The following is a 23,543-nucleotide window of genomic DNA, read 5'->3' on the forward strand; positions in this document are numbered from 1 at the left end:
ACCGACAAGGATGTGTATATAACTGTTTTTGCAAAATTAAGCGAAACTTTTAAATATCATGACATTCTTGTTTTACATCCGATTTTGACAAAATTGTCAGAGTTTTGCCGACTCGACTTTCTCCTTTTATTCAAATAAACTTTTTGGCGGGGTGGACTTGTCCTTTAAGGGCATGCAAATATCATGGATAGTGTAAACTGCATACCAATATAATTGCATCGAGAGGAAAATCAAGCATCCGACTTTTCATGCGAGTTTTCTATCATGACGTCAACTCGGAAAGTGAGATGATTTTTTTTGACGGATATCCATCAAAACATAATAAAGGTATCAATTTCAATATTAACTCACTATCAAATAAATGGCAGCTTATAGATTTGCACTATATGAACTATGACTGCTCGCATAGGGTTTTGAATAATGAAAACTTAAAAGAATTCATAACCTTTTTTATTCCTGTAAATCGACTATGATGTTATTCCTCTTGTTTTCTGATTACATCAAACATGAACTCTATTTTAAAGACTAGAAGAGACTTTTGTGGCATAAGTTGCAATATTCCTTTCTTGTACACCTATATATGTATCATAATTGTTAAATGACCCTATTGATCATTTCCATTCTTTACTGGTGATACTCCAGTATGATTGACATTGCATCATGAATGTTGAATAATATTAACTGGCTGTCAGCTCTAGCATAGCTTCACTTTTCCTTGTTCAAGCTTAGTAACCATGATAACAATTGACTATTATATCACTCCAAGAAGGGAATTCTCGAGCTGATTTTGTTGAGGGTGGGGTTCAACAAGTTAAAAACAATATTTTTCAAACGTTATCTGTATCACTCATTGAAATAGGTTAATGAGTTGTACCCGGCAGAAAAAAAATCTAATTGAATGTAAGAATTCTGGGTTGCAGAGGCCGTTTCTCCCACCATGATGTATAATAGGTAATGTATGAAACTAAGATATTTAAAGAGGTGGTCCAGGCTGAAAGTATTTATATCTTAATACACAGGGTAGAATTCACTGAGCAAAATGCCGAAAATGTCATCAAAATCGGATAACAAATAATAAAGTTATTGAAGTTTAAAGTTTAGCAGTATTTTGTGAAAACAGTCGTCGTGAATATTCATTAGGCGATGATGTCACATCTCCACTTTCTGTTTTCTTATGTTATTACATAAAATCATATTTTTTTTATTATATCATACTTGTGTGAATAATGTGTCTCCTTATAATGAAATAAGTTGCAAAGTTGCAGCAATAAATATCTAATGCAAATCAGTTGTCAATCCAATTTTTCTAGTTCTTGGAGGAAAAAATTAAATAAACCTAATTTCACATAATAAACTACAAAAGAACAAGTGGAGACGTGACATCATCAGCCCACCTAATGAATATTCATTACGACTGTTTTTACAAAATATTACTAAACTTTAAAATTCAATATCTTTGCTATTTGTTGTCCGATTTTGACGAAATTTTCGGCATTTTGCTCAGTGAATTCTACTTTATTTATTAAGTTATAAATACTTTCAGCCTAGACCACCCCTTTAATATGCTTAAAGAGATAATTTAACATGAGCCGTAGCTGTATCATTATAACAGTTCATATCATCTTAATATAACAATATCGATTGAAATCGGTTTTGATGTCACTGGACATGTATGTATTAATTTCATCTTATATTTTTATTTGCATAATAGGATGTACATATCATATGTAGAAATTTATGACAATTATACTTCCCTACTTTTACAAAAGGCATCAAGTCAGAACACGATAATTCCATTTAAAATAAGAAGATGTATTTGTCATTTATATAGACCCCAACAATCATGATAGTTAACCATAAATACCTCAGTAGGCTACGGTTTAAATGTATATAAAGAAATTTGAACTAAAAAAAATAAATTTGTGAAAGTATACACATCCAGAAATCAGTGAAGATCAACATTTAACTTGCTACCTTGTAGTCGAAGTATGATATTATAGCGATATTCATTTAAGGTAATTTGTATTGGCTATTATGGTAATCACATGTGAAGTATAATAATTCGCGACCATTTGTTTTAGATATAACCAATGCTGGTACCGGTACTGGTATTTCTTAATCATGTTAGTTTGTGTTTGTACCCGCCGCGAACGGTGGTGTCACTTTTTATGTATATTACTACAATGTATGAATATGAAAGTCCCCGTTATGGAAACGGTGATATGAAAGGAAACTTATGATGCTTATATTTCGAAACATTTTTATTTCCTTTGAGGCAAAATCCATTTTAACTGATAATTTAAAGATCAAGTCCACCTCAGAAAAATATTGATTTGAACCATTAAGGACAAATCGGAGAAGCATAATGCTGAAAATTTCATCAAAATCGGATGAAAAATAAAAAAAGTTAGGACATTTTAAAGTTTTGCTAATTTTTCACAAAAAGGTAGAATCGATGATGTCCCTCACTCACTATTTCCTTTGTTTTTTATTGTTGGAATTATACAATATTTTAATTTTTACAGATTTGACAATGAGGACCGACTTGACTGAAACATAAAATGTTAAACAATAGTAGTTCCAAACGGTCAGGGCAAAATAAACTTTGTTTCACAAGACAATGAGGAGAAAATTAGAATATATCATATGATAAATTACAAAAGAAATAGTGAGTGAGAGATGTCATCACTTCCCTCATTTGCATACCGACTGGGATGTGCATTTAACTATTTTTTTTTATTAAGCGAAACTTTAAAATGTTATTACTTTCTTATTTTACATTCGATTTTGATGAAATTTTCAGTGTTGTGCTTGTCGGATTTTCTCGTTTTATTTAAATTAACTTTTTGTTGGGATGGACTTGTCCTTTAAGGGTATACTCTTTGTTTATTTCTTTACATGATTATGAAATCACCAATTTTGTAACATAACGGTTCAGAACGGATTTTAAAACATAAATAAAAGTGGATGCGCTATATATTCAATTTTCTTCAAGAATAGATAAATTAAAACGGGTTAATGTTGATTATAATCTCCATGGCACCTTTTCAAGATGGGAATATCGGATGATACTCCGAGGTAAGTGATGGTATTTAATTTTTGCGTTAGAAGTTTAGAGAGACTTTAATTCTAATTACACTATCTCAATGATCTACATAATGGTACTACATCATCATAATTCCCTTTGTTACAATCACTTTTTTGTATATTATACTTCCTGTAAATATTTATACTTCCTGTAGATTTACGAGCAGTTCATACAATGATTTACTACGGATATATTTTCACATTGATTTTCAAAATCATTTTATCTATTTCGTTTTCAATTTATTGATTAGTATTAATGAAGATTATAGCTGTTTGCGCAAATAATTGTCTAATACAATGTAAATGAATTTCAACAAATAGATTTCAATTGAATGAGTGCACAGGTTATATGTTTCATCGCAGTTGAGCTGAACGGTCACAATGTCATTTCACCAGGCTTTAAAGTCTTTCTTTTTTTCATTGAACATTAATAGGGTCACTTAAGAAGTTAATGAAATAAACCCCTTTTGAAAGTCTGATTGGTTAAGAGCGCATAAGAGATTAGATTTGTATTGCCTTACCCGCAATATAACCTGTGAAACGACTAGGAAGATCACGAAGTCATTACTTTAGGATAATTACTGGCGATGGCTTAAGAAATGCACATCAAGGCAATACACTTGATTATTTTTTGTGTGTGAGGATGTGTTTGTGAGTGGTAAAAAAGGATTGGGAATGGTTAATGATAAATATATGGTAGCCAATTTTTTTTTGTCTTTCGTTTACTGATATTGTACACAGTTTATTCGTATTCATACTGATATGTACACAGTTTATTTGTATGTGTTCCATGTACGTATCATACATTCGTCTACATGTTTATTAATTACATATACATCTACTTTTATTGCATCGTTGATGTGGTATTCATGCCAAATGCCTGGTTGTGGGGTTGATTGGTTTCTTCACAAGAAAGTTATTATAACATGCATAATATAAGTATAAATTGTCATTTATACTATCATGATGTATAACGTATTTCTACAACTGTTTGAGGAATGTTCAAGTTTTTGTACTACTGATTTTAAACCTTCTTCCAAATATGGAAATAAACAAGGTGAATGAATGCTGCATTAAATATGTTGTACTTCGAGGAAAGAATGATGATGATGAGATGATGAATATGAATAATGTCCAACTGAATAGAACGGGAAAAGTTGAGAAAAAGAGAGCTCACACGGATAATAGGTATTGTAACAGGAGACAGGCAGGGAGGGGTGAGAGATCAAAAAAACAGAAAAGAGAGAGAACTTAAAAATACACAATTTTTTCTGTGACGTCACTTCCTCACAACATCATTTGTCTAAATATATATTTTCTGTTTCTTTTTCCTGACAAGAGAGAAAAAAGTCGGGAGGGAGAGAGGGAAGAAGAAAGATGACAGACAGACAGAGAGAGAGGGGGAGACAGAGCGAGGGAGACAGAGAGAGGAAGGGAGGAGGAAGGAAAAGAAGAGAAGAAGAAAGGGGAGAGGAAGAGGGGGAAAGAAAGAGAAAGGAAAGGGAATGAGGATAAGAGAAAGAAGAAAAAAGAGAGAAAGAATAGGAGATGGGAAACGAAGGGAGATGTTGAACGTCGAATTGATGTTCGAACTAGGCGGCGCCAAAATTACGTTAGATCTATGGGGCGCCGAACTGATGTTTGAACTGGGAGGGTGGCGCTAAATTGATGTTCGAACTATTGGAGCGCCAATTTGAATTGTGACCATAATGCGACAAATACATGTTTCAGAGGGGGCGGGGCAAAGTTATATTTTACATGTGGGCGCAAAGTTTATAATCAACCGAGGGCGTCAAATTGACTTCGAACTTAGGGGGGCTTCATGCAAATTTATTTTCCACCGGGGACGCAACATTGTTCGTATTGCCTGTTTATAGTGAAATATATGTCATGCCCAAATAGCTTTACGGCTGAACTAAAATATCCCGTTTTTACGATAATAGACAAAAACAATGTTTTCGAGTTTTAAGTCTGTTTAGCGAGATAGATATCTGTTTAGGGTCACAAAAAAGGTTATTATCAAACTCAGCTCGCCCTACGCGCTCGCAATATTTCACCAATGAGGTATGCATCCTCTGCATCAATCCCACATGTGTTAGTGTTTTTCAAGTAAACATACATGGCCGATCCAAGGGGCAAAGATCCCCCCCCCTTGGTGGCGCAAAAAAAGAGTAAGAAACAGAAAAAAAGAAGAGAAAAAGGACAAGCAATTAGAATAGGAATTATACCTTAGTCCTTCTTAAGTCAGTATATAAAAAAATGAGCTGGCATCAATAAATTGTTTAGTTATATACGCATCCCAACCTCACAGTTTTTTTATGCGAACGAGAAGCACAAGCTGTAAATATTTGATATTCTAAGCTGACAACTGAAAATGTATTTTTCATTTCATCATTATAAAAGTTTTCAGCTAGCGCTTCGCTTTCGCATTCATTTCTTAATAGATATGCATCGTGTTCATCATAACAACTACTAACATAGGCGGATCCAGGGGCCCGAGGGCCCCTCCCCCTATTGAAGGAGCAAATAAATTGGGAAAAACGGGAAAAGAAAGAAAAAAGAAGGGGAAAGATAGGAGAAAAAAAGAAGACGAAACATAAAAGGAGGAAGACGAGTGAATAAAATAAGGTCAGGAGAAGACTTGGAAAATAATTTAATGTCACTATATTAAAATTTCGCTCGCGCATCACGCTCGCATTGCCTGTTCGAAGAGATATATATCTCGGTCAATATTATACAGATATTGCCTACCTAGAGTTTGAATATAACATTTCCTCTCCCCGATGGAGTTATATTTTTCCCAAGGGAATATATTTTGCCCGAAGCGCACAGCGCTGAGGGAAAATATTATCCCGAGGGAAAAATATAGCTTCGGAGGGGAGTTGAAATGTTATTTATTAAAACGACAGACCAGGCAATATCTGTTATATTATATAATATATGTGGATTCGCCATCAGAAATTGCATTCATCATCTGGTTCAAGAGCGAAATTCTTGCTACAGCTCTGATCCGTCTACGTCATAATAGATTTTTTTTGAAAATACATCAAGCGCGTTCTTCATGCAATCGATGCGTTAACACTAGCGCGTACATCAAATTAAAATCTTGTTGCGCAACTTGTATGCAGCGAGTGACGTCACCTTAGGTGATATAACGCCGCAATTGAAAATACTACGCAGTATATTCCCTGAGGTGACGTCAAAACCTAGAATATAACAAATGCGATCCTCGCAGCTATGGTCACGTGATGGCGTATTGACCTATCACTGATTCGAATCTACATAGCCTATGTAATATAGTCTGATATATAGTTCAAAATATCAAGTTTTGCAGTCAATATACAAAACACAATTCAGCTCGGATATCTATCTTTCATTTTTGTTGTTATATTTACCAATTTTTTATTTCTAAGTGCTCTGGAAAATGTCCGTTTTATGGTGTGAATCAACATTTACAACATTTTGTGCGCTCGCACTATTTGATAAGTAGGCCTACCTTTTGTCTTTTTCAGGGGCCGCCGAACGGTTTTCAAAGTGGGAGGGGGGGGGGGGGGGCTGAGCCAAAAGTGGGGTGGCTGACCATGCAAAAAATCACAATCGTATGGTCATTTTTGCGTTTTTGTACACAGTTTGGAAAAAAGTGGGGGGGGGGGGAGGCTGTTGCACCCACAAATGTAATAACGCCCACAAATGTGATAACACTTTACCCACAAATGTAATAATTTCACCCACAAATGTAATAATTTCACCCACAAATGTAATAATGCACTTTACCCACAAATATAATAATTTTTGATCGCCCACAAATGTAATAATGACTTTACCCACAAATGTTATAAATTTGAAGGGCTTTTTGTTAAATAACCAGGTCAGGAAAAGAGACTTTGCACTTGTGTGCTATATGCACGAATTACTATAGGATTTTAGTTTAAAACGGATTTGCCAAAAGCCCTTCAAATTTATAACATTTGTGGGTAAAGTCATTATTACATTTGTGGGCGATCAAAAATTATTACATTTGTGGGTAAAGTGCATTATTGCAATTGCGGATGTAATTATTACATTTATGGGTAAATTGTTATTACATTTGTGGGCGTTATTACATTTGTGGGCGATTATTACATTTGTGGGTGTAACAGGGGCTGAAGCCCCCCAGCCCCCCCCCCCCGCCCGGTTTCGAGGCCTCTGTTTTTGTATTTCATATAAGATTACCTAAATATTCCTTTTTAGGTGTCTCGATTCTAAAAAAAATGAAGGCCTATGCTAACACTGTGCTCTCGCAATTTGGTGAGTTATGTACACCTTTATATTAATTCTATAACAAACTACTTAAATTCCCCCCATTTAAAAATTTTGGATCGCGATTTGCGCTCGCGTTATTGCTAAAAATATATCAACCAATTAATCCTATTCATGATTACAAAAATACTTTCCAGTTTTCAGGCCTCATACACTGTCAACAAATTTCACACATCCATTAGGCTTATTAGATTAATAAATATGAAATATTTTTTTTTATGAATTCATTATAACTAAATTGTCCCTCTTTCATGAATAAGTATCGACACGATTTAAGAAAAGAAATAGCAGATAGTCATCATTCTTATATAAGGACAAAATATCCTTAGGCCTAAAATTCTCAATCCTTGGTTAAAATAATAATAAAATATCAGCTCACGCTTCGCACTGGCATCATTTATTTAGTGTATCCACATCGACGTCACAATTTCCCTATATACACAGTGCTGTAAATAGTGCTTAAATTTACTGATTTCATATCGGAATTTCAAATATTATTTTCTACTCGCGCTCTGCGCTCGCATTATTAATTTTCATGATGAAAAATGAAATGTATTCAGAATGCAGATTCTGTCTAACTCTAAAACACGCGCACGCATGTTTTTTGAGATAAGCAGCTTGATCTTATTCAAAACGTACTAAAATTATCCAGTTTTAGATCAGAATATAAAAAATTTTCTGCTCGCGCTTTGTGCTCGCATTATGAAGATACCAAAAATTACCCATCCTTTTTCATGATTGACAAAACATGACTCGAGTGTCCTGTTGGGGGGGGTTGAAATTTCATCTTTTTAGGTTGGAATATCAAAAATGTTCAGCTCGCGCTTCGCGCTCACATTATGTAATCGTTGAAATATGTATCGTCTTAATGGCTAACTGCAAAACTTCTTTAACAGGTCCCTTTTCGACTAGGCCAGACTGCATATTCAACACTTCTGATCGCGCTTCGCGCTCATGGTAATTATCTAGCTACATAACGCGTTCTGTTTAGGTTCACAAACATTGCCCAGAATTTACAATTTTCAGGACAAAATACATGAAATTTCATTTGTTATAGCTTGCATAGGGCTTATGAGACTATTACACATTAATGTTGTTTATAAAGTATAGCTAGGAAATGGCTGTTAGGACATGGGCGTTTTGCCTCCCCCAAAAATGATAATAATAAAAGAAAAGAAAAGAAAAGAAAAAATAACGACCAAGAAAAAAAAGAGAGAAAAGGAAAGGGATCAGGATGAAATATGATATTTTTCCAAATATAATGTCAAAATCTATCACAGCCTTGTATTTTTGTATTAAAAATATCAGTATATTTGCTTGCTCGCTTCGCTCACTGGAAACTTCTTATTAATTTTATGCGATACGCCATCGAGCCCCCTCAAAATTTTTGGCTCATTACGCTACTGGAACAACCCCTTCAAAGAAACAAAACCAAAAAAAAAATCAACACTGAGCGGCCGATCGGGTAAAATATGGGTGAAAAAAATCGCCCCCCCCCCCCTCCTCATTTGCGGAAGCTGGGTCCGCCCCGGAATTAGGCTTTTAGGATAAAATACTTGAAAAATAAAAAAAAAGTCAGATCGCGCTTTGCGTTCTCATTATTTATTTAGGACTTGTGAAATACCTCAATGTGCTTTTAATAATATCAGATACTCTTTAACTTCTATCAGATATTCTTTAACTTCTACCCCCAATTTCATTATTTTTTTTTATCTTGGTGCCCTCTACAAAAGTTCAACAAGACCCCCCCCCCTGCCCCCCGTACACACATGCTGGATAAATACGCCACTAATGAGGAGAATGAGTCGATTGCTTCGAGATTGCATTATTCCCAAGAAATTATCATTAATATTATTGAAGGATATTCTAAAACAACTAGTAAAGAAACAACAGCTCTCCTTCACACAATAGTAGGGCCTATACTCTGGAGAGAAGTTGAACCAAATTGAAAACCCCAAAAATTGCTCGCGCTTCACGCTCCCATTGATATTTCATTATTTATTCATGTTTTTTTTTTCAAAAACACATTAAAAGAGTGGTCTTTAATTGCCTTTTTTTCAATGTGATTATAAGATAATTCAAAATCCATATAAAGCACTTAAGTTAGCCTGGCTGGGAGGGAATTGGTGCCATTTTTCGAAAAGTACACACGGGCGCCAAGAATCAGGTTAAATTTAGGCCTCCTTTCTCACGAAATCCTGGATCCGCGCCTGGGTTCTAAAACAATAACCCAATTAGGGCAATCATCCCCTGACAACTACTTCAAAGAAAATATGATCCCGATATTTTTACCGCCGGGGACTGTTACCCCCGGAAATTTCCCCTCCAGACAATTACCCAGGATAATTACCCTCAGTACGGAGCCTTTAAAATGCTATGGACGTGACGACATGGCGTGATGCTTTATTTTGCCATGTATAATTAATAAGCTTATTATTTCGACATGGCGATATATTCTATCTTGTCAAGTCGATATGTCGACATGGCGAGATATGAAGTGTACAAGTCCCGGCAAGAATTCCGATATATCACCATGTTGACATATAACTTGTTACAAGTCGACTTGGCAAGATAAAATATCTCAACATGTTGACGTATAAATTTTTAAATGTGGACTTGGCAGGATAACGTATCTCGCCATGCGCACATAATAAGCTTATTTAGTCGACATGGCAAGATAAAGTATCTCGCCATATCGTCAAGTCAATGGCAATTGAAAGGTTCCGTACTAGGAGTAATTGGCGTCTAGAGGGTAAATTTCCGGGGGGGGGGGGGTAACAGTCCCCGACGATAAAAATATGGGGATAATATTTTCCTTGAAGTAGTTGTCAGGGGGCGATTGTCCATTGGGTCATCGTTATAGAACCCCATGGACTCGTATCATTGACCTTTGGACCTCTTAATGACATTGGATCTCACTATATCCTGATCATAATTTTACACACACCGCGGACTATCGGACCCACGGCCTATCGGACCCGAGGCCTATCGGACTGTAACCCATTTATGGCACTGTAGAATTCCGATGTTGAATAATAAGAAGTTTTGGCAATTAAAATTTTCTAATTAGTAATTAGTAAATGGACATCTGCAGTGGTCATGGTGGTTAAGCAAGTGATGTACTACATGGCGTTACAAAGTCTGTATTCTATTTTGATAATAATGATAATAATAATAATATACAGTTCTTGTATAGCGCATATCACATTATTAAAACTCTATAATTACCCACCCCTCAAACATTGATCATATATTGATTGTTAATGTTGTCATGCTGACCGGTGTAAATAGAGGGTTCCATGACATTTGCTCCGGCGACAAGTGCTCCACACTAATGGAATGACCAATTTCAACCCTGGATTTAAAGGACAAGTCCACCCTCACAAAAAGTTGATTTGAATGAAAAGAGAAAAATCCAAAAAGCATAATACTGAAAATTTCATCAAAGCCGGATGTAAAATAAGAAAGCTATGTTTTTAAAGTTTTGCCTAATATCACAAAACAGTTATATGCACGCCCTGGTCGGTATGCAAATGAGGAGACTAGTGACGTCATCCACTACTTCTTTTGTATTTCATTATATAGAAAAGGGAATATTCTATTTTTCTCCTCATTGTCAAGTGAAACTATTAATTTCCCCCTAAACATGTGGAATTAGCATTGATTAAAAACTATATGGTTCAGTCGAGTTGGTCCTTACTGTCAAATCTGTAAGAAATGAAATATTGTGTAATTCAAACAATAAGAAACAAAATAAATAGTGAGTGAGTGACATATCAACTTTCTCATTTGAGTTGTCCATATCACCGTTTTGTGAAAAATAAGCGTCAAAACTTTTTTATTTTACATCCGATTTTGATGAAATTTTCAGCGTTTTGCTAGTTTGATTTTTCTGGGGTGGACTTGACCTTTAACGCTTTATACCCTATTCTAAACCTATTCTTAAACTATAACATTAAACCCTATTGCAACCACATAACCCTAACGCTATGTCTTCGAAGAAATAAAGCCGGAACAATTGTCGCCGGAGCAACTGTCGTGTCACCGCATAACGGAAAATTTATTTACCAGTCATTTTACTCCAGTGTTAAAATTACGGTGTTAGTTAAACACGTATCCATAGGTGTTTAGTTTAGTACAATTCATTACAGCACCTTAAGTTGCTATTTTAACCCTCCTTGATGTTATGTTGAAAGTATAGGATATGATTTTGACGCCTAAGGGATTGACGTGTATATAGCACATCAAACTGGTGTCAGTTTAACACCCTATCAATTGTTTTACAGTGTGTATACTTTGACTAGTGTCCAACACAACTCACTGCAGTACGGTCTCTGTTGTAAAAATTTTCTCCCTCATTCACTTTAACAATATAGATTGAACTTGGAGCTGGGTTTCTTGGACAATACCAGGCCAGCGTCCCTTTGTCAGTATGATGTTTATTCTCATATATCCTTTTCAATAAGTGCAGCAGTGCTTGTCATTTCTTTTCATATTTCCTTCTCACTGAGTGCAATACTAATTTATCATAAACCTGTACATGGGGCGGTGGCTTCGGAGTGCACTAATCATGTTCTTGCTATTATCCAGTAATGCACCAAAACTTAGCGGTCGCTACTTTACCGAGCGCCATTTTGATCGCGAAGTAAAACATTAAATGGAATTGATGAGGTTTCTGTCTGGTAAGACGCTGTTATAGTGCCATTTGTTGGCCTTGCCACTGTTCTGCTATGGTTACATTTCCGAGTGAAGACTGTAATAGTTTTGCTGCCAATCAACTTGGGTAAGAGGACAACATTTACTATATTGTGCTGACTTTTAACAGATTTATAACACGGAAATGATTGAAATGCAAATCTCCCAAAGTTGCCTATTCAAATTAAGTGCTTAATTTTCATACATTTCAGTTTTGCAGAGTGTAGCAGGCCATTAAGCTGCGATTAAAACTTTGTTTTCCTTTGGAAAGAAAAGGTCATGGTGATATAGATGTCCATAATTGAGGAATGTTTGATTTAATTTAAAGATGTTTGATATAAATTTTAAAGTTTTATGAAAATGGTGTATGATTTAGTGATTCAATCTTGAAGATAAGTATAGCGCAAGGCCAAGCTTATGCTATGTCACATTTCTCCTACGGCGAATCGAAAACAGCCGCTTTATTTATTTTTGCTCAAACCACACATGGTACAAAAAATGTTAAAATGGCTGTTTTCGCCTCGCCGTACAGCAAATTTGACTGAGGTATTATCCTTAAATTGTTGTGCTCACTCTGAACGTAAGGACAGGCAACACCCCAACACCACTTAAATCCGAAAGATTTAGAGTGAAGTACAATTCATAGATCTTATATCACTTTGCTGTAAGTAATTCAGCATAATTATGTTACAACTCTGCCTAGGGACACCGTATAAACTCCTTTCCTCTTTGAAGTTGGAGACGTTTTCTTGTAGGTGACCACATATATTTGGTATGATATTAGAACCTTGTATCTCAAATTTGTAAAAAAACAACAATAAAGCTCACAAACTTCTGTTTTGAAGTTCTAAAGATAGTTGCCTTAGTTATATATATATTTGTATACTTATATATTTTTCTAATTAATTGGAAATCTATGAAAACTGAGTGGTAATAGGTTAATCGATATATCTCTTATACACAAAGTGAAAAAAAAATCTGTCAAAAGGTTCTTGCTTCGTGGTCCGCTAACGGAAGGATTTGAAAATCGCGTTGCTCCCAGCCATTGGTGGAAAAACAACAAAACGTCTCATCACGCATGAAGACTTGGACAATATTTGATCAGTTTGAAAATAAACTTAGTTGTACTTTGCTATGTATGCAACGTTGTACTCTTTGAACTTTGATTCATCAAATGTACCAAACAATTGCAAAAATTACAAAATAGAGCTTGCAGAATAATACTCAAAATTAATCCGTTATTTTTAATATTAATATAATATAATATTACATTATTCTCTCTTGCTCAGTTCCTATGCATTGAAATATAGGGTGTGTTAAGGTAGGAGGGGGGGGGGGCTAGATATTATGACCGATTAGTTTTATTTCTTACTGTGGCTGTAGTGTTATTTTTACATTGTGTATAATTTTTTTTGTGTAATTTTCTTTTATGCTAAATGAGGACCCCTCGGTAGACCAGTCACCAGCAGCACCATGATTGATGATGCTGAGTAGTGCCATCCTCCCGTTTTCTATTTACCAATTCATATGTATCATTTTATATGTATTGTTATCTGTTTTTAACGGAAATAAATTCAATTCAATTATGATACATTGTTATAGACTCTTAAAACGCTGAGTAAAGCTATACTCAATATTGGATAGAAAGAGACGAAACATGTTTGATGGGTGTTTCTTTTTATTTTATCCCATATTGTGCTATTTTAACGCAACATTAGGTAAAATTTACTAAATATATTTTTAAGCAACCAACATGCATGTCTCCATTTTACCCAATACTGGGTAACCATTTTTTTTAGAGTGTAATTATTTGATATTATCATTGTATATATTACGTATAAAAATGTTCATGTCAAGTGAAACAAATTAATTACTGAATTCAAATTTACATGTGTACAGTCATGTACATGAAATATGAGACCGTCCTCAAAGTAGTATAATGTTTCGACAACAATTTCAGAGCCCTTTCAACAGTCATCAAAAAGATGTCCAGGATGTAAAATTAAGGGAATTAAAACAAAAATCATACACTACACTTCTATTCATTTTTTTATGCAGAACACCAATTGCATAGCGGAGATGGCCGACGATCGAACAGAGGATCCTACGTTGCTAAATAAGGTAGAAAGATATCAACTCCCTTGGTTCAAACAAAGAACATTTTGGGTTAAGGATATATGCAAACCGTCAAAACAAGATCAATTAAAAACATGGAGTAATCGAATTAGGGGATTATACGGATTTAGCTTGTGTTAAAGCTAAATTACAGTAGTTGCAGTAAAACACTGATTTCGTGAGAAAGTCTGTAAAACCAAGGTTAGTATTACTATATCATCGTCGATCTAGATCTGGTACAGTTGCATAAACTGAACTTCGTGATCATAAAATATAAGCTGAAAAAGAATCACACTGAAGATCGCCAACACAGATAGGCACACGTGGGACAGTATATAATATATTGCTTGACTAAATGAGACCCGACGGAAGTGCCCGAGTCCGCGCTTATTTTGCTTATTTCTCAGCAATTACACAATTTCTTTCAGAATCATTTGGCACATATTATTTATTCATATAAACAGACACTCTGATGGTCAATATATTGGATTATGTAAAAACTCATTTTGAGATCGTGGCCAAAACTGGCATTTATCTCCCGCGGGGGCCACTTTTATTCACGAGTGGATACAATGCGCGACCATGGGGTCTCGAAAAACAACTTTAACACGAAATTTCCATATTCTGAAAATGCACCCCTTAATAAGTATTTAAAACAAAACGATACTCTTGGCAAATATTCCCTGAAATGAACCCCTAAACAAGTACAGGAATGTTTTATTGTTACGGGTCCTTCGGTCGTCGCGGCTTTACCTTATTTGGTTTAATACGACCCCACTTCTACACCTCGCGCAAATCGGACTCTAAACACGAAGTGATCGGGCAAAAAGTACATTCTTTATAAAACATTTTAATTTTGTTTTATCACCCCCGCAAATTTGACCCTAAACACGTAATTTTCCTAGCGAAATAGATACCCTTTTTTCATTATTTTTGTGTTTTTGACACCCTTATCAAGTACATGTAATGTACGTAACGTGTCCTATCGTGAAAAAGACATCCTTTTACATGTTTTTGGGATTGCGCATGGTATCCACTCGTCAATGTAAGTGCCCCCCCCGGATTTATCTATAAGACTGATATTTTACTGTCCCCGCATGTGGAGGATAACAGTATAGCGCTTCGATAAGTCATTACAAAATTTTCTAGACTTTCCTTGCTGCGTAAGATATATAACGCATATTTTAATTTCTGTTATGCCCTTTTCAGTTGAAAAGGGTACAGGTATTCGACAAGTCATCGAGGGAAGTGGTTGGTCCATCAAAGGTATGTGTGTAAATATGCCTTCAAGCATGCATTCTTTGCTATCAAGAAAAAATAAGTGATGTGGGTAGGACGAATCCCTAAGAGTTAACATTCCAGTTTCTTAATGGAATCTCAATAATGCTAAAGCAGGTGTATCTTGATAGGCAATGAGTGCATGATTATAAATCCAAAATACAGATCTATTTAATCATTATATTATAATACTACATGAAGAGTCAATCTCTTCCAAATAATGTACATTTGCCCCTTCATTTTCTCCGTGTTTTCTCTCTTTTCATTATAACTTTGGGAAATCATAGAATTGTCGTACCACCCGCTTATAGCTTCGTATCTGTATAAACTAAAAAAGGACTGCTTTGCACAGTATTAAAACAAAATGTCCGCATAAAACACACACGGAAAATGGTTCCATGACAACTGCTCCTCTCTAAATTCCGCACAAAAATCGAATGACCCTGTTGCAACACTCACCCTAAGCCTGTATGTTAGTCGAGATTAAACCTGGAGCAGTTGTCGCAGGAGCAAATGTCGAGTCACCGTGGAAAACACCCTGCCCTGTGGCGTTTCTTCCCAGCACTTACTAAATTTTACATAAATACCCAATTATTTAGTCAGACTACACCTCATGAAGAATTATGGAACAGAATATAACGTAATTTCCAACGCATCGATCCGCTCGACGAGTGTGGCGTGATCGGTAAACCGATGTGCCATTGTGAGTTTACTATACTTAGGCTTGAGCATGTAATTGAGTGAGGGATCTTATCCGAAGTAAGATTTCAGGCTTAGTCATATTTGAACAATTGAGCACTAAATATGGAACTTGGATACAAAATTGACAAATGCCTATGCCAAATGGAGCGTTGTGGCACAGTGGATTAGTCTGCTGACTTTCAAACAGAGGGTCGTGGGTTCGAATCCCAGCCATAGCGTAATTTCCTTCAGCAAGAAACTCATCCACATTGTGCTGCACTCAATCCAGGTGAGGTGAATAGGTACCCGTTAGGAAGAAATTCCTTGAAAGCTTGAGCACCTAGGCAGCTCAGCTAAAGCCGGGGTAATAATAACAGGGCCCGCGGGTAGAACAATCCTCGAAACAGAAGTGGCTACCCTGGGAAAATATAACTATATTACTATTATTGTTATAATTATCAATATTACATAGGTTATGTAGATTCGAATCAGTGATAGGTCAATACGCAATCGCGTGACCATAGCTGCGAGGATTGCATTTGTTATATTCCAGGTTTTGACGTCACCTCAGTGAATATAACTGCGTTGTATTGTCAATTGCAGCATTATATTCACTAAGGTGACGTCACTCGCTGCTTACAAGTTGCGTATTAAGTTACTTTGATGTACCCCTAATGTTAACACGTCGATTCCATGAAGAACGCGCTTGATGTATTTTCAAAATATTTTCTATTATGACGTAGATGGAGCAGAGCTGTAGCAAGAATTTCGGGTTAGAGCCAGATGATGAATTCAATCTCTGATGGCGAATCTACATAGACTATATAACATAACAGATATTGCCTGGTCTATTGTTTTAATAAATAACATTTCGACTCCCCTACAAAGCTATATTTTTGCGCGCTTCGGGCAAAATATAATCCCTTGGGAAAAATATAACTCCGCCGGGGAGAGCAAATGTTATATTCAAACTCTAGGTAGGCAATATCTCTGTATATTATTATTACTGACTCACAAGAAAAGAATGATCATCATCATTATGGTGGCAATTTAAGAATGTGTTATTTAGTCTATGAAACTAGAGAAAACTATTTGAATAAGAAGAATAGGATAAAAAATACCCGGGGGGGGGGGGGGGAGGCACTCACTATATAATGCATAGTGGGTATGTGCCCCGGAGGGGACCCCCTTAGTACACCCAAATTTCCGTTCCAAGGCATAGCATTTTTGCCTAGTTGAGAAAAAACAAAGAAAGCCGCTCCAAGGCATAGCATTTTGTTCTTATGGAGAAAAAAGAAGAAAGAAATCCGCTCCTAAGCTTCGCATATTTTTCGTTACGCCGTTCCGGTTGCATTGATCTGCTGCAATTTTGGTGAAAAGCGGCGGCCGAGCCGCAGCGCTGTCCGACCATCGTCTCTGCCCGAGCGCACCCGGCGGAGGCCGCGCTAGCTGCATCATGCACGCATGCCGGTTCCATAGGGGTGCGTACGCACGTACTCACACGCTGCTGATCCGTTCCAAGGACCCCCGTTTTCACAAAATTGTAGTTCAGAAGCCCGTTCCGAGGACCCTCCTTTTTACAATAAGCCCGCTTCAAGGCCCCCGTTTTTTTTGTCTCGCCCGCGGCACACCCCTACCACTTTTTGGGTCGAGTGCCCCCCCCCCGGAAAAAATAAGAGCAAAGGTGCTTGTGGCTGCCGCACTATATCCTCGATAAACGGACGGAGTTTTGTCAAAATACGCTCACTCCAAAAGAAATGTATTCACAGACTTTGGAGTGGCTTATGTGGATTTTATCTGTCATCCCACGGTCCAAAATCCGAGATAAAATACTGAAAACAAAACAAATATATACATTTTGAAATACCCATTCAAACAATCCACGAATAGTTACACTCTATTTGTAAAAACAATCTTGGGGCAGCCCCCTTAGAGGGTAGGCTTTGTTGTGCCCTCACTTTTTTAAATGTAGCTGATAGAGAAAAGCCTACTCTTTCGTCTCCAAGTGATTTCAAGAAAATATACTAAAATATTTTAGTAGTCAAGCATCGGATAAGGGTGGGGTACCTTCGACAGGCTTTTGCGGGTCTATGTTTGAAGGTGTCCGAATGTAATTGCCTGCGACATGCAGAGCGATTCTACCTCTAACTTTTCCAAGAGGTTTCATGAACATAAAAGTTGCTTTAAATATGTAAAAAAAACCAAACCAAAAAACGCCTTTTGCCCTCATAGCCATACATGATATATACACTTTTCATTCGCGACGCTCATTACATGGATTAATGCGTGCTAGTCACACCAACAAAGGGGAGCAAGACCGATTGAGGCCATTGTACTCTTTTGAAAGGCAAGCTAGCGGGCGCATTGAAATCGGTATCACTATAGTGTGACTCATGACGGAGGTCGCTTTTTGGTGTCATTTTATCGCAATATCGGGGAATGCATTTGGAGGTATTTTCCCTATATCTAAGCAAGTTAAGACATTAATACTGTCATGAAGCATATCAATTTTCTCGTTAATATATTCTCTTTCATGTTGAATGCTGATATTTTGCATTGATTGCTGATATTAATGACAAAACAGAAAGATTTCAATGCACATGGAAATTTTTGCCTAAAGACATGAAAATTTGGGAATAAATTATTATATTTTTTTCAAAAAATATTAACCGGACTGTCCTGAAAACATTGCAATCGATTTGTACTGTCTAAATCAATGTGAAATTCGTATTTATTTAATATTTTTCATTTTTTTGTGCAAAAATATGAGAATAATTGATTTTCATGGAAAAATCAAGATGGCCGACAAAAATGGGATCCTCTTGGCCTTCCGTTCAGGATGTGACCCGGCAGCAACACATTTTCTTGACCTCTGATGTCATGCAAACATCTTGGGACCATCAAACCTTTTGTACCCGATCAGCTGAATAAATTCTCCCAGCCCCCGGACTACTAGCTTTCTGTACCTATACTGTAACACATAACCTGCCCTATGCGATCTCATGTAGAAAGATATGAAGAAAATGCTAGAATGCAAAATGAAAAATCGAGTGGAATATGAATTTAAACAACATATATCAAAAATATATACAGCATTAAAATTGCAAAGAACTCCCTGCACACTGCTGCAGTGACAGTTCTCTTTCATCGGCCGAGGCTAATTTTTGTGAAGCCAACAAATGATATTTATTGATGAGAAAAGGAGATTGTATTTTAAAGAGCAAAATGGGTCAATGCGGAAATTATAGTCAGGTCCAGATAAAAAAAATGCGCTCAGAAAAAGTGCTTTAGGCATTTTGTGTTAATGCTGATTTATCAATTGTTTAAAGGTAATTCAGAGGTGCTGAATCCAAAAATGCTGTTTGCCAAACTTGATTCCGATTTTTTCATCCTTAAATTAGCAACAACAAAAAAATGGCGGCATTTTGAATGTAGTTTCTTATATTAAACAATTTTATGGGTGATTATATTCAGAAATCGGGGTCTATGCGTTATTTTTCATACCCAGGGTCGCAAATATAATGCGTCCGAGTCATTCGTCAGCCATCTTTAATTCCAAGATAGCTGCCATGATTCACAGCTGTTGATTGATAAATAATATGGCCAAATGTTCGAGAGTTTTGGGGCGATGCTGGCATTATCACAATATGATATCTTTAACGTGTCCGCCATGTTTTCCTCGCCTGCTTAGCAGAAGCAAGACATGGACGTCGCTTTTCCGACAGTGGCGATGACCTTGGCGGCGGCGAAGTCAATATCAAATCTTAACCGAGGTTAAGTTTTTGAAATGTAGTAACTTTTACGGTATATATGTATATTTAATGAAACTTAGAAAGTCTATTCAGACAGGTTATATAGTTACAAAAGGTCGTCAAGGGTACCGGTAAATCATTAAAATCAATATAAAAAACTTTCAAGGCAAATAATGAGTCAGGACATGATTACAAGACTGCAAAAAGTTCTTAAAATGTCCCCTTTAGATCAGGTCTGAGGTTATATATTTTAAATTTCTGTTCGCGCTTCTTGCTCGCAGTTATTATCTAAATTTAGTTACATAGGCATCTCGTTTTAAAGATCACAAACATATTGCCCATCATATTAAAAAAATATATAGCTCGCATTATTAAAAAAGGGTTTATCATGTTATTACATAAAGCTAATTATTGACTAATAGGACTACCCTTTCAAAGAAACAAACAAAAATCAACTTTAAGCTGCCGATCGAGGAAAATATGGCTGAAAAAATTGCCCCCCCCCCTATTTGACGAAAGCTGGATCCGCCGGGAGGGAGGCAGGGGGCACTTGCACCGACCCCAAAAATGAAATAAAAAACAGGGAAATTAATATTTTCCAAAATGGGAAAGTTCCTTTTTCAAAAATAAATATGCCGTTTTTCATGTTTTTTCGAAATGAAATAATCTTTTTAAAGTATACAAGTTAAGTTAAGTTTTCAGGCTGGAATATTGCAAATTTTCAGCTTGCGCTTCGCACTCTCATTCGATTGGTGAAATATGCACCCTAAAGAGGTCACTAAATGCTTTCTTTAACAGGTTCCTTTTCTGGTCAGTATGTTTAAGCTCGCGTTTTGCGCTCGTGTTAATTCTTTAGTTAGATGCACATCTTTTTAATGACAGCAGAAATCTGCTCGGATTTTTAAAAACTTATTTTCATTTTTTATTGAAATACCCTAAAGTTTTAGCTTGTGATTCACGCTCGCAACACCTCGCAATAATGCCATTTTAAGAATAATTGACCCCCAAAACGTTTTACAACTTCACCTTTGAATTTGTTTTACCAAGCCGCTCGCTCATTATACTCTCTCCCGAAAAATAAAGCCTAAATATACATTTTGCCATAATAAGAAGTCACTTCAACATAGTTTTTCTCTACTTAATCACTATCAAACACACAATGACTTCAAGCAGATGATAATCTTAAGGTAAAACTATCACCAAAGTGCCCATTTTGACGTATGAGTTTCATTTTTTGGCTTTACCTCCCAACGAAAATTCGTTCGGCCGCCCTTGCCTTCCCATCCTCATAATAATTGAACGGCAACAGTGTCCCCCGCCCCCCCCCCTCCCCTTGCCTCTGCCTCTGCTTTCCCGCTTTTTATATTTCGTATTAACGAACCTTATTTTGTTTTCGGATTAACGAACCTTATTTCGTTTTCGGATTAACGAACCTTATTTCGCTTTCGGATTAACGAACCTTCGGAAAAACGAACCTTATTACGTTTTCGGATCAACGAACCTTGTTTCGCTTTCGGATTAACGAACCTTCGGAAAAACGAACCTTATTTCGTTTTCGGATCAACGAACCTTCGGAACAACGAACCTTATTTCGTTTTCGGATAAACGAACCTTCGGAACAACGAACCTTATTTCGTTTTCGGATTAACGAACCTTCGGAACAACGAACCTTATTTCGTTTTCGGATTATCGAACCTTCGGAATAACGAACCGTCGGAATTACGCCACAAATGTTCGGATTAACGAACCCTTTTTCGTTTTCGGATTAACGAAATCGAGGTATAGGCAATTTACGTGTTTCGGAATTACGAACCTTCGGAATAAAGACCCTTCGGAATTACGAAGCTTCGGAATTACGAAGTGTAACCTCAGTGAGTGTGTCAGAGAATTCAAGATTACCTTCTAAAATAGCGTCTCTAATGGAAGTAGTAACTTTGAAATGGTCCAAATTCATATAATATGATATCTACCCGGTAGAAACAACTTTGGGGTCTACCGAGAAAAAAAATTAAGCATAAAGAATCATGGTTCCAAAGGGGAAAATTACATTGGAAAAATCTCAAGGTTCATCAATGGTGCAGTTTTGCAGAAAAATAAGATGGCTTTAAAAATAGCTGCTGATTAAAAAGGAAAATGTGGCTGCAAAGTTCATATACTATCTATCTAGATGCATATTTGTGTCTTTCTCATGATGTCAAAGAGTCAAATATAGGTAAAGACGTATTACAGGGATACACTGTTGTCCATTTTGTCAACAAATTGAAGAACGCTCCAGAATTCACATTCGAATTGGCCACCATTGATATAAAAATGACAATACATTCTATCCCATCTAGTGCCACTATTTTTGGTGTCTCTGTTTTTAAGACTCATGTTTTTCAGACACATGAAAATATTGTTTACAAGAGTTAGTGACATAATCAAATGGTGGTGCAACACAATCAGTAAACACCCGAAAAAACAAACTTAAAAAAATAAGGTATAATTTCACCTATTTAAGTTCCATAAATTCCTGATTTTGAAAGCCATCTTTGAGTAATAGGCAAAATGGACAGCTTCATACTATTGTAACTAATAAAAAAGTAGTATTCACCCTTGAAACCATAGTGTAGACAACAAAATCATATCTTTCAGATGGATTCTAAATGGATTATGTCAATTTTTAAGTATCAGCAGTAATTTTAGACTCCTTTCTTGGAAACCATCTTGGATTTTTAACCATACAGGACCATTGATTGCCCTTGTAACTTATCCTTAATGCATTACTTGACAATTTTGGACATACTTTAACCACTAGCTGTTCTTGTGTCTTGTCCCAATGTACTACTTCACCTTTTAAACCATGGGTTACACTAAAAAGTCATATTCTCCAGGCGGTTATTAAACAAATTGTGTCGGTTTGTAATTAACGACAGACATTTTATACTCCAATTTTGCAAACCATCTGGGATTTTTGGACATGGAGGACCATAGACGGTCTTTGTTTATATTTGTCCAAACATATTTCTTGACCCATTAATCCATGGGTAAGAGACCAACATTATATTCCCAAGGCAGATATTAAACAAATTACATGTATCTCGGGTTTAGGGTTTATAGATCTTGGATTTTTGGACGTAGTGGATCGTTGACTGTCCATGTATCTTGTACCAGTTTACTTCTTGACCCTTGAAATCACCAATGAATAAAACCCATTTAAAATACATTAAGATATGTAATAAATGAATTGTGAATTTTTAGGCCAGGGCAGCCATTTTTACGCAATCTTAGATTTTCAGGTACATGTAGCCAGGAGTGCTGAAGTATACACTCTTTCCTTTTACCCCCTTCACCATTGAATACATGTATGCACCGAAAAAGATGTTTAGGGTAGATATAGTGTCAGTTATTTGAATTTTCAGTTAATGGCGGCCATCTTGGACGCAATCTTGAAAATAACCTCTTTTCTGGGCTCCGTAACACAAAGGTTTGCGATGGATTGCAAATATGAAAGAACCACACTGATTGGTTCCTGGTCAGTATTTTAAACCAAATGCGCGTGTAACATTGACATTGATTGGTCAGATCATTTAGCGATTGATCGCTAATCTTTGTGTTACGGAGCCCAGGATCCAGATTTTGGTAGATTTTTAGTAC

General features: G+C 36.2%; 1 protein-coding gene across 1 annotated transcript in view; it reads left to right on the forward strand.

The window, feature by feature from the left end:
• Positions 1-11,895: 11,895 nt before the first annotated feature.
• The window catches only part of LOC121419931, a 39,871-nt gene continuing 28,223 nt past the window's right edge, over positions 11,896-23,543 (forward strand). Inside the window, exons 1-3 of the mRNA XM_041614417.1 lie at positions 11,896-12,169; positions 14,140-14,202; positions 15,406-15,462. Of these exons, the coding sequence (XP_041470351.1) occupies positions 14,161-14,202; positions 15,406-15,462 (99 nt within the window). The 5' untranslated portion in view covers positions 11,896-12,169; positions 14,140-14,160. The remainder of the gene's footprint in view (positions 12,170-14,139; positions 14,203-15,405; positions 15,463-23,543) is intronic.

This window comes from Lytechinus variegatus, chromosome 8, assembly GCF_018143015.1.
Source record: "Lytechinus variegatus isolate NC3 chromosome 8, Lvar_3.0, whole genome shotgun sequence".
In the NCBI taxonomy this organism is placed as follows: Eukaryota; Metazoa; Echinodermata; class Echinoidea; order Temnopleuroida; family Toxopneustidae; genus Lytechinus; species Lytechinus variegatus.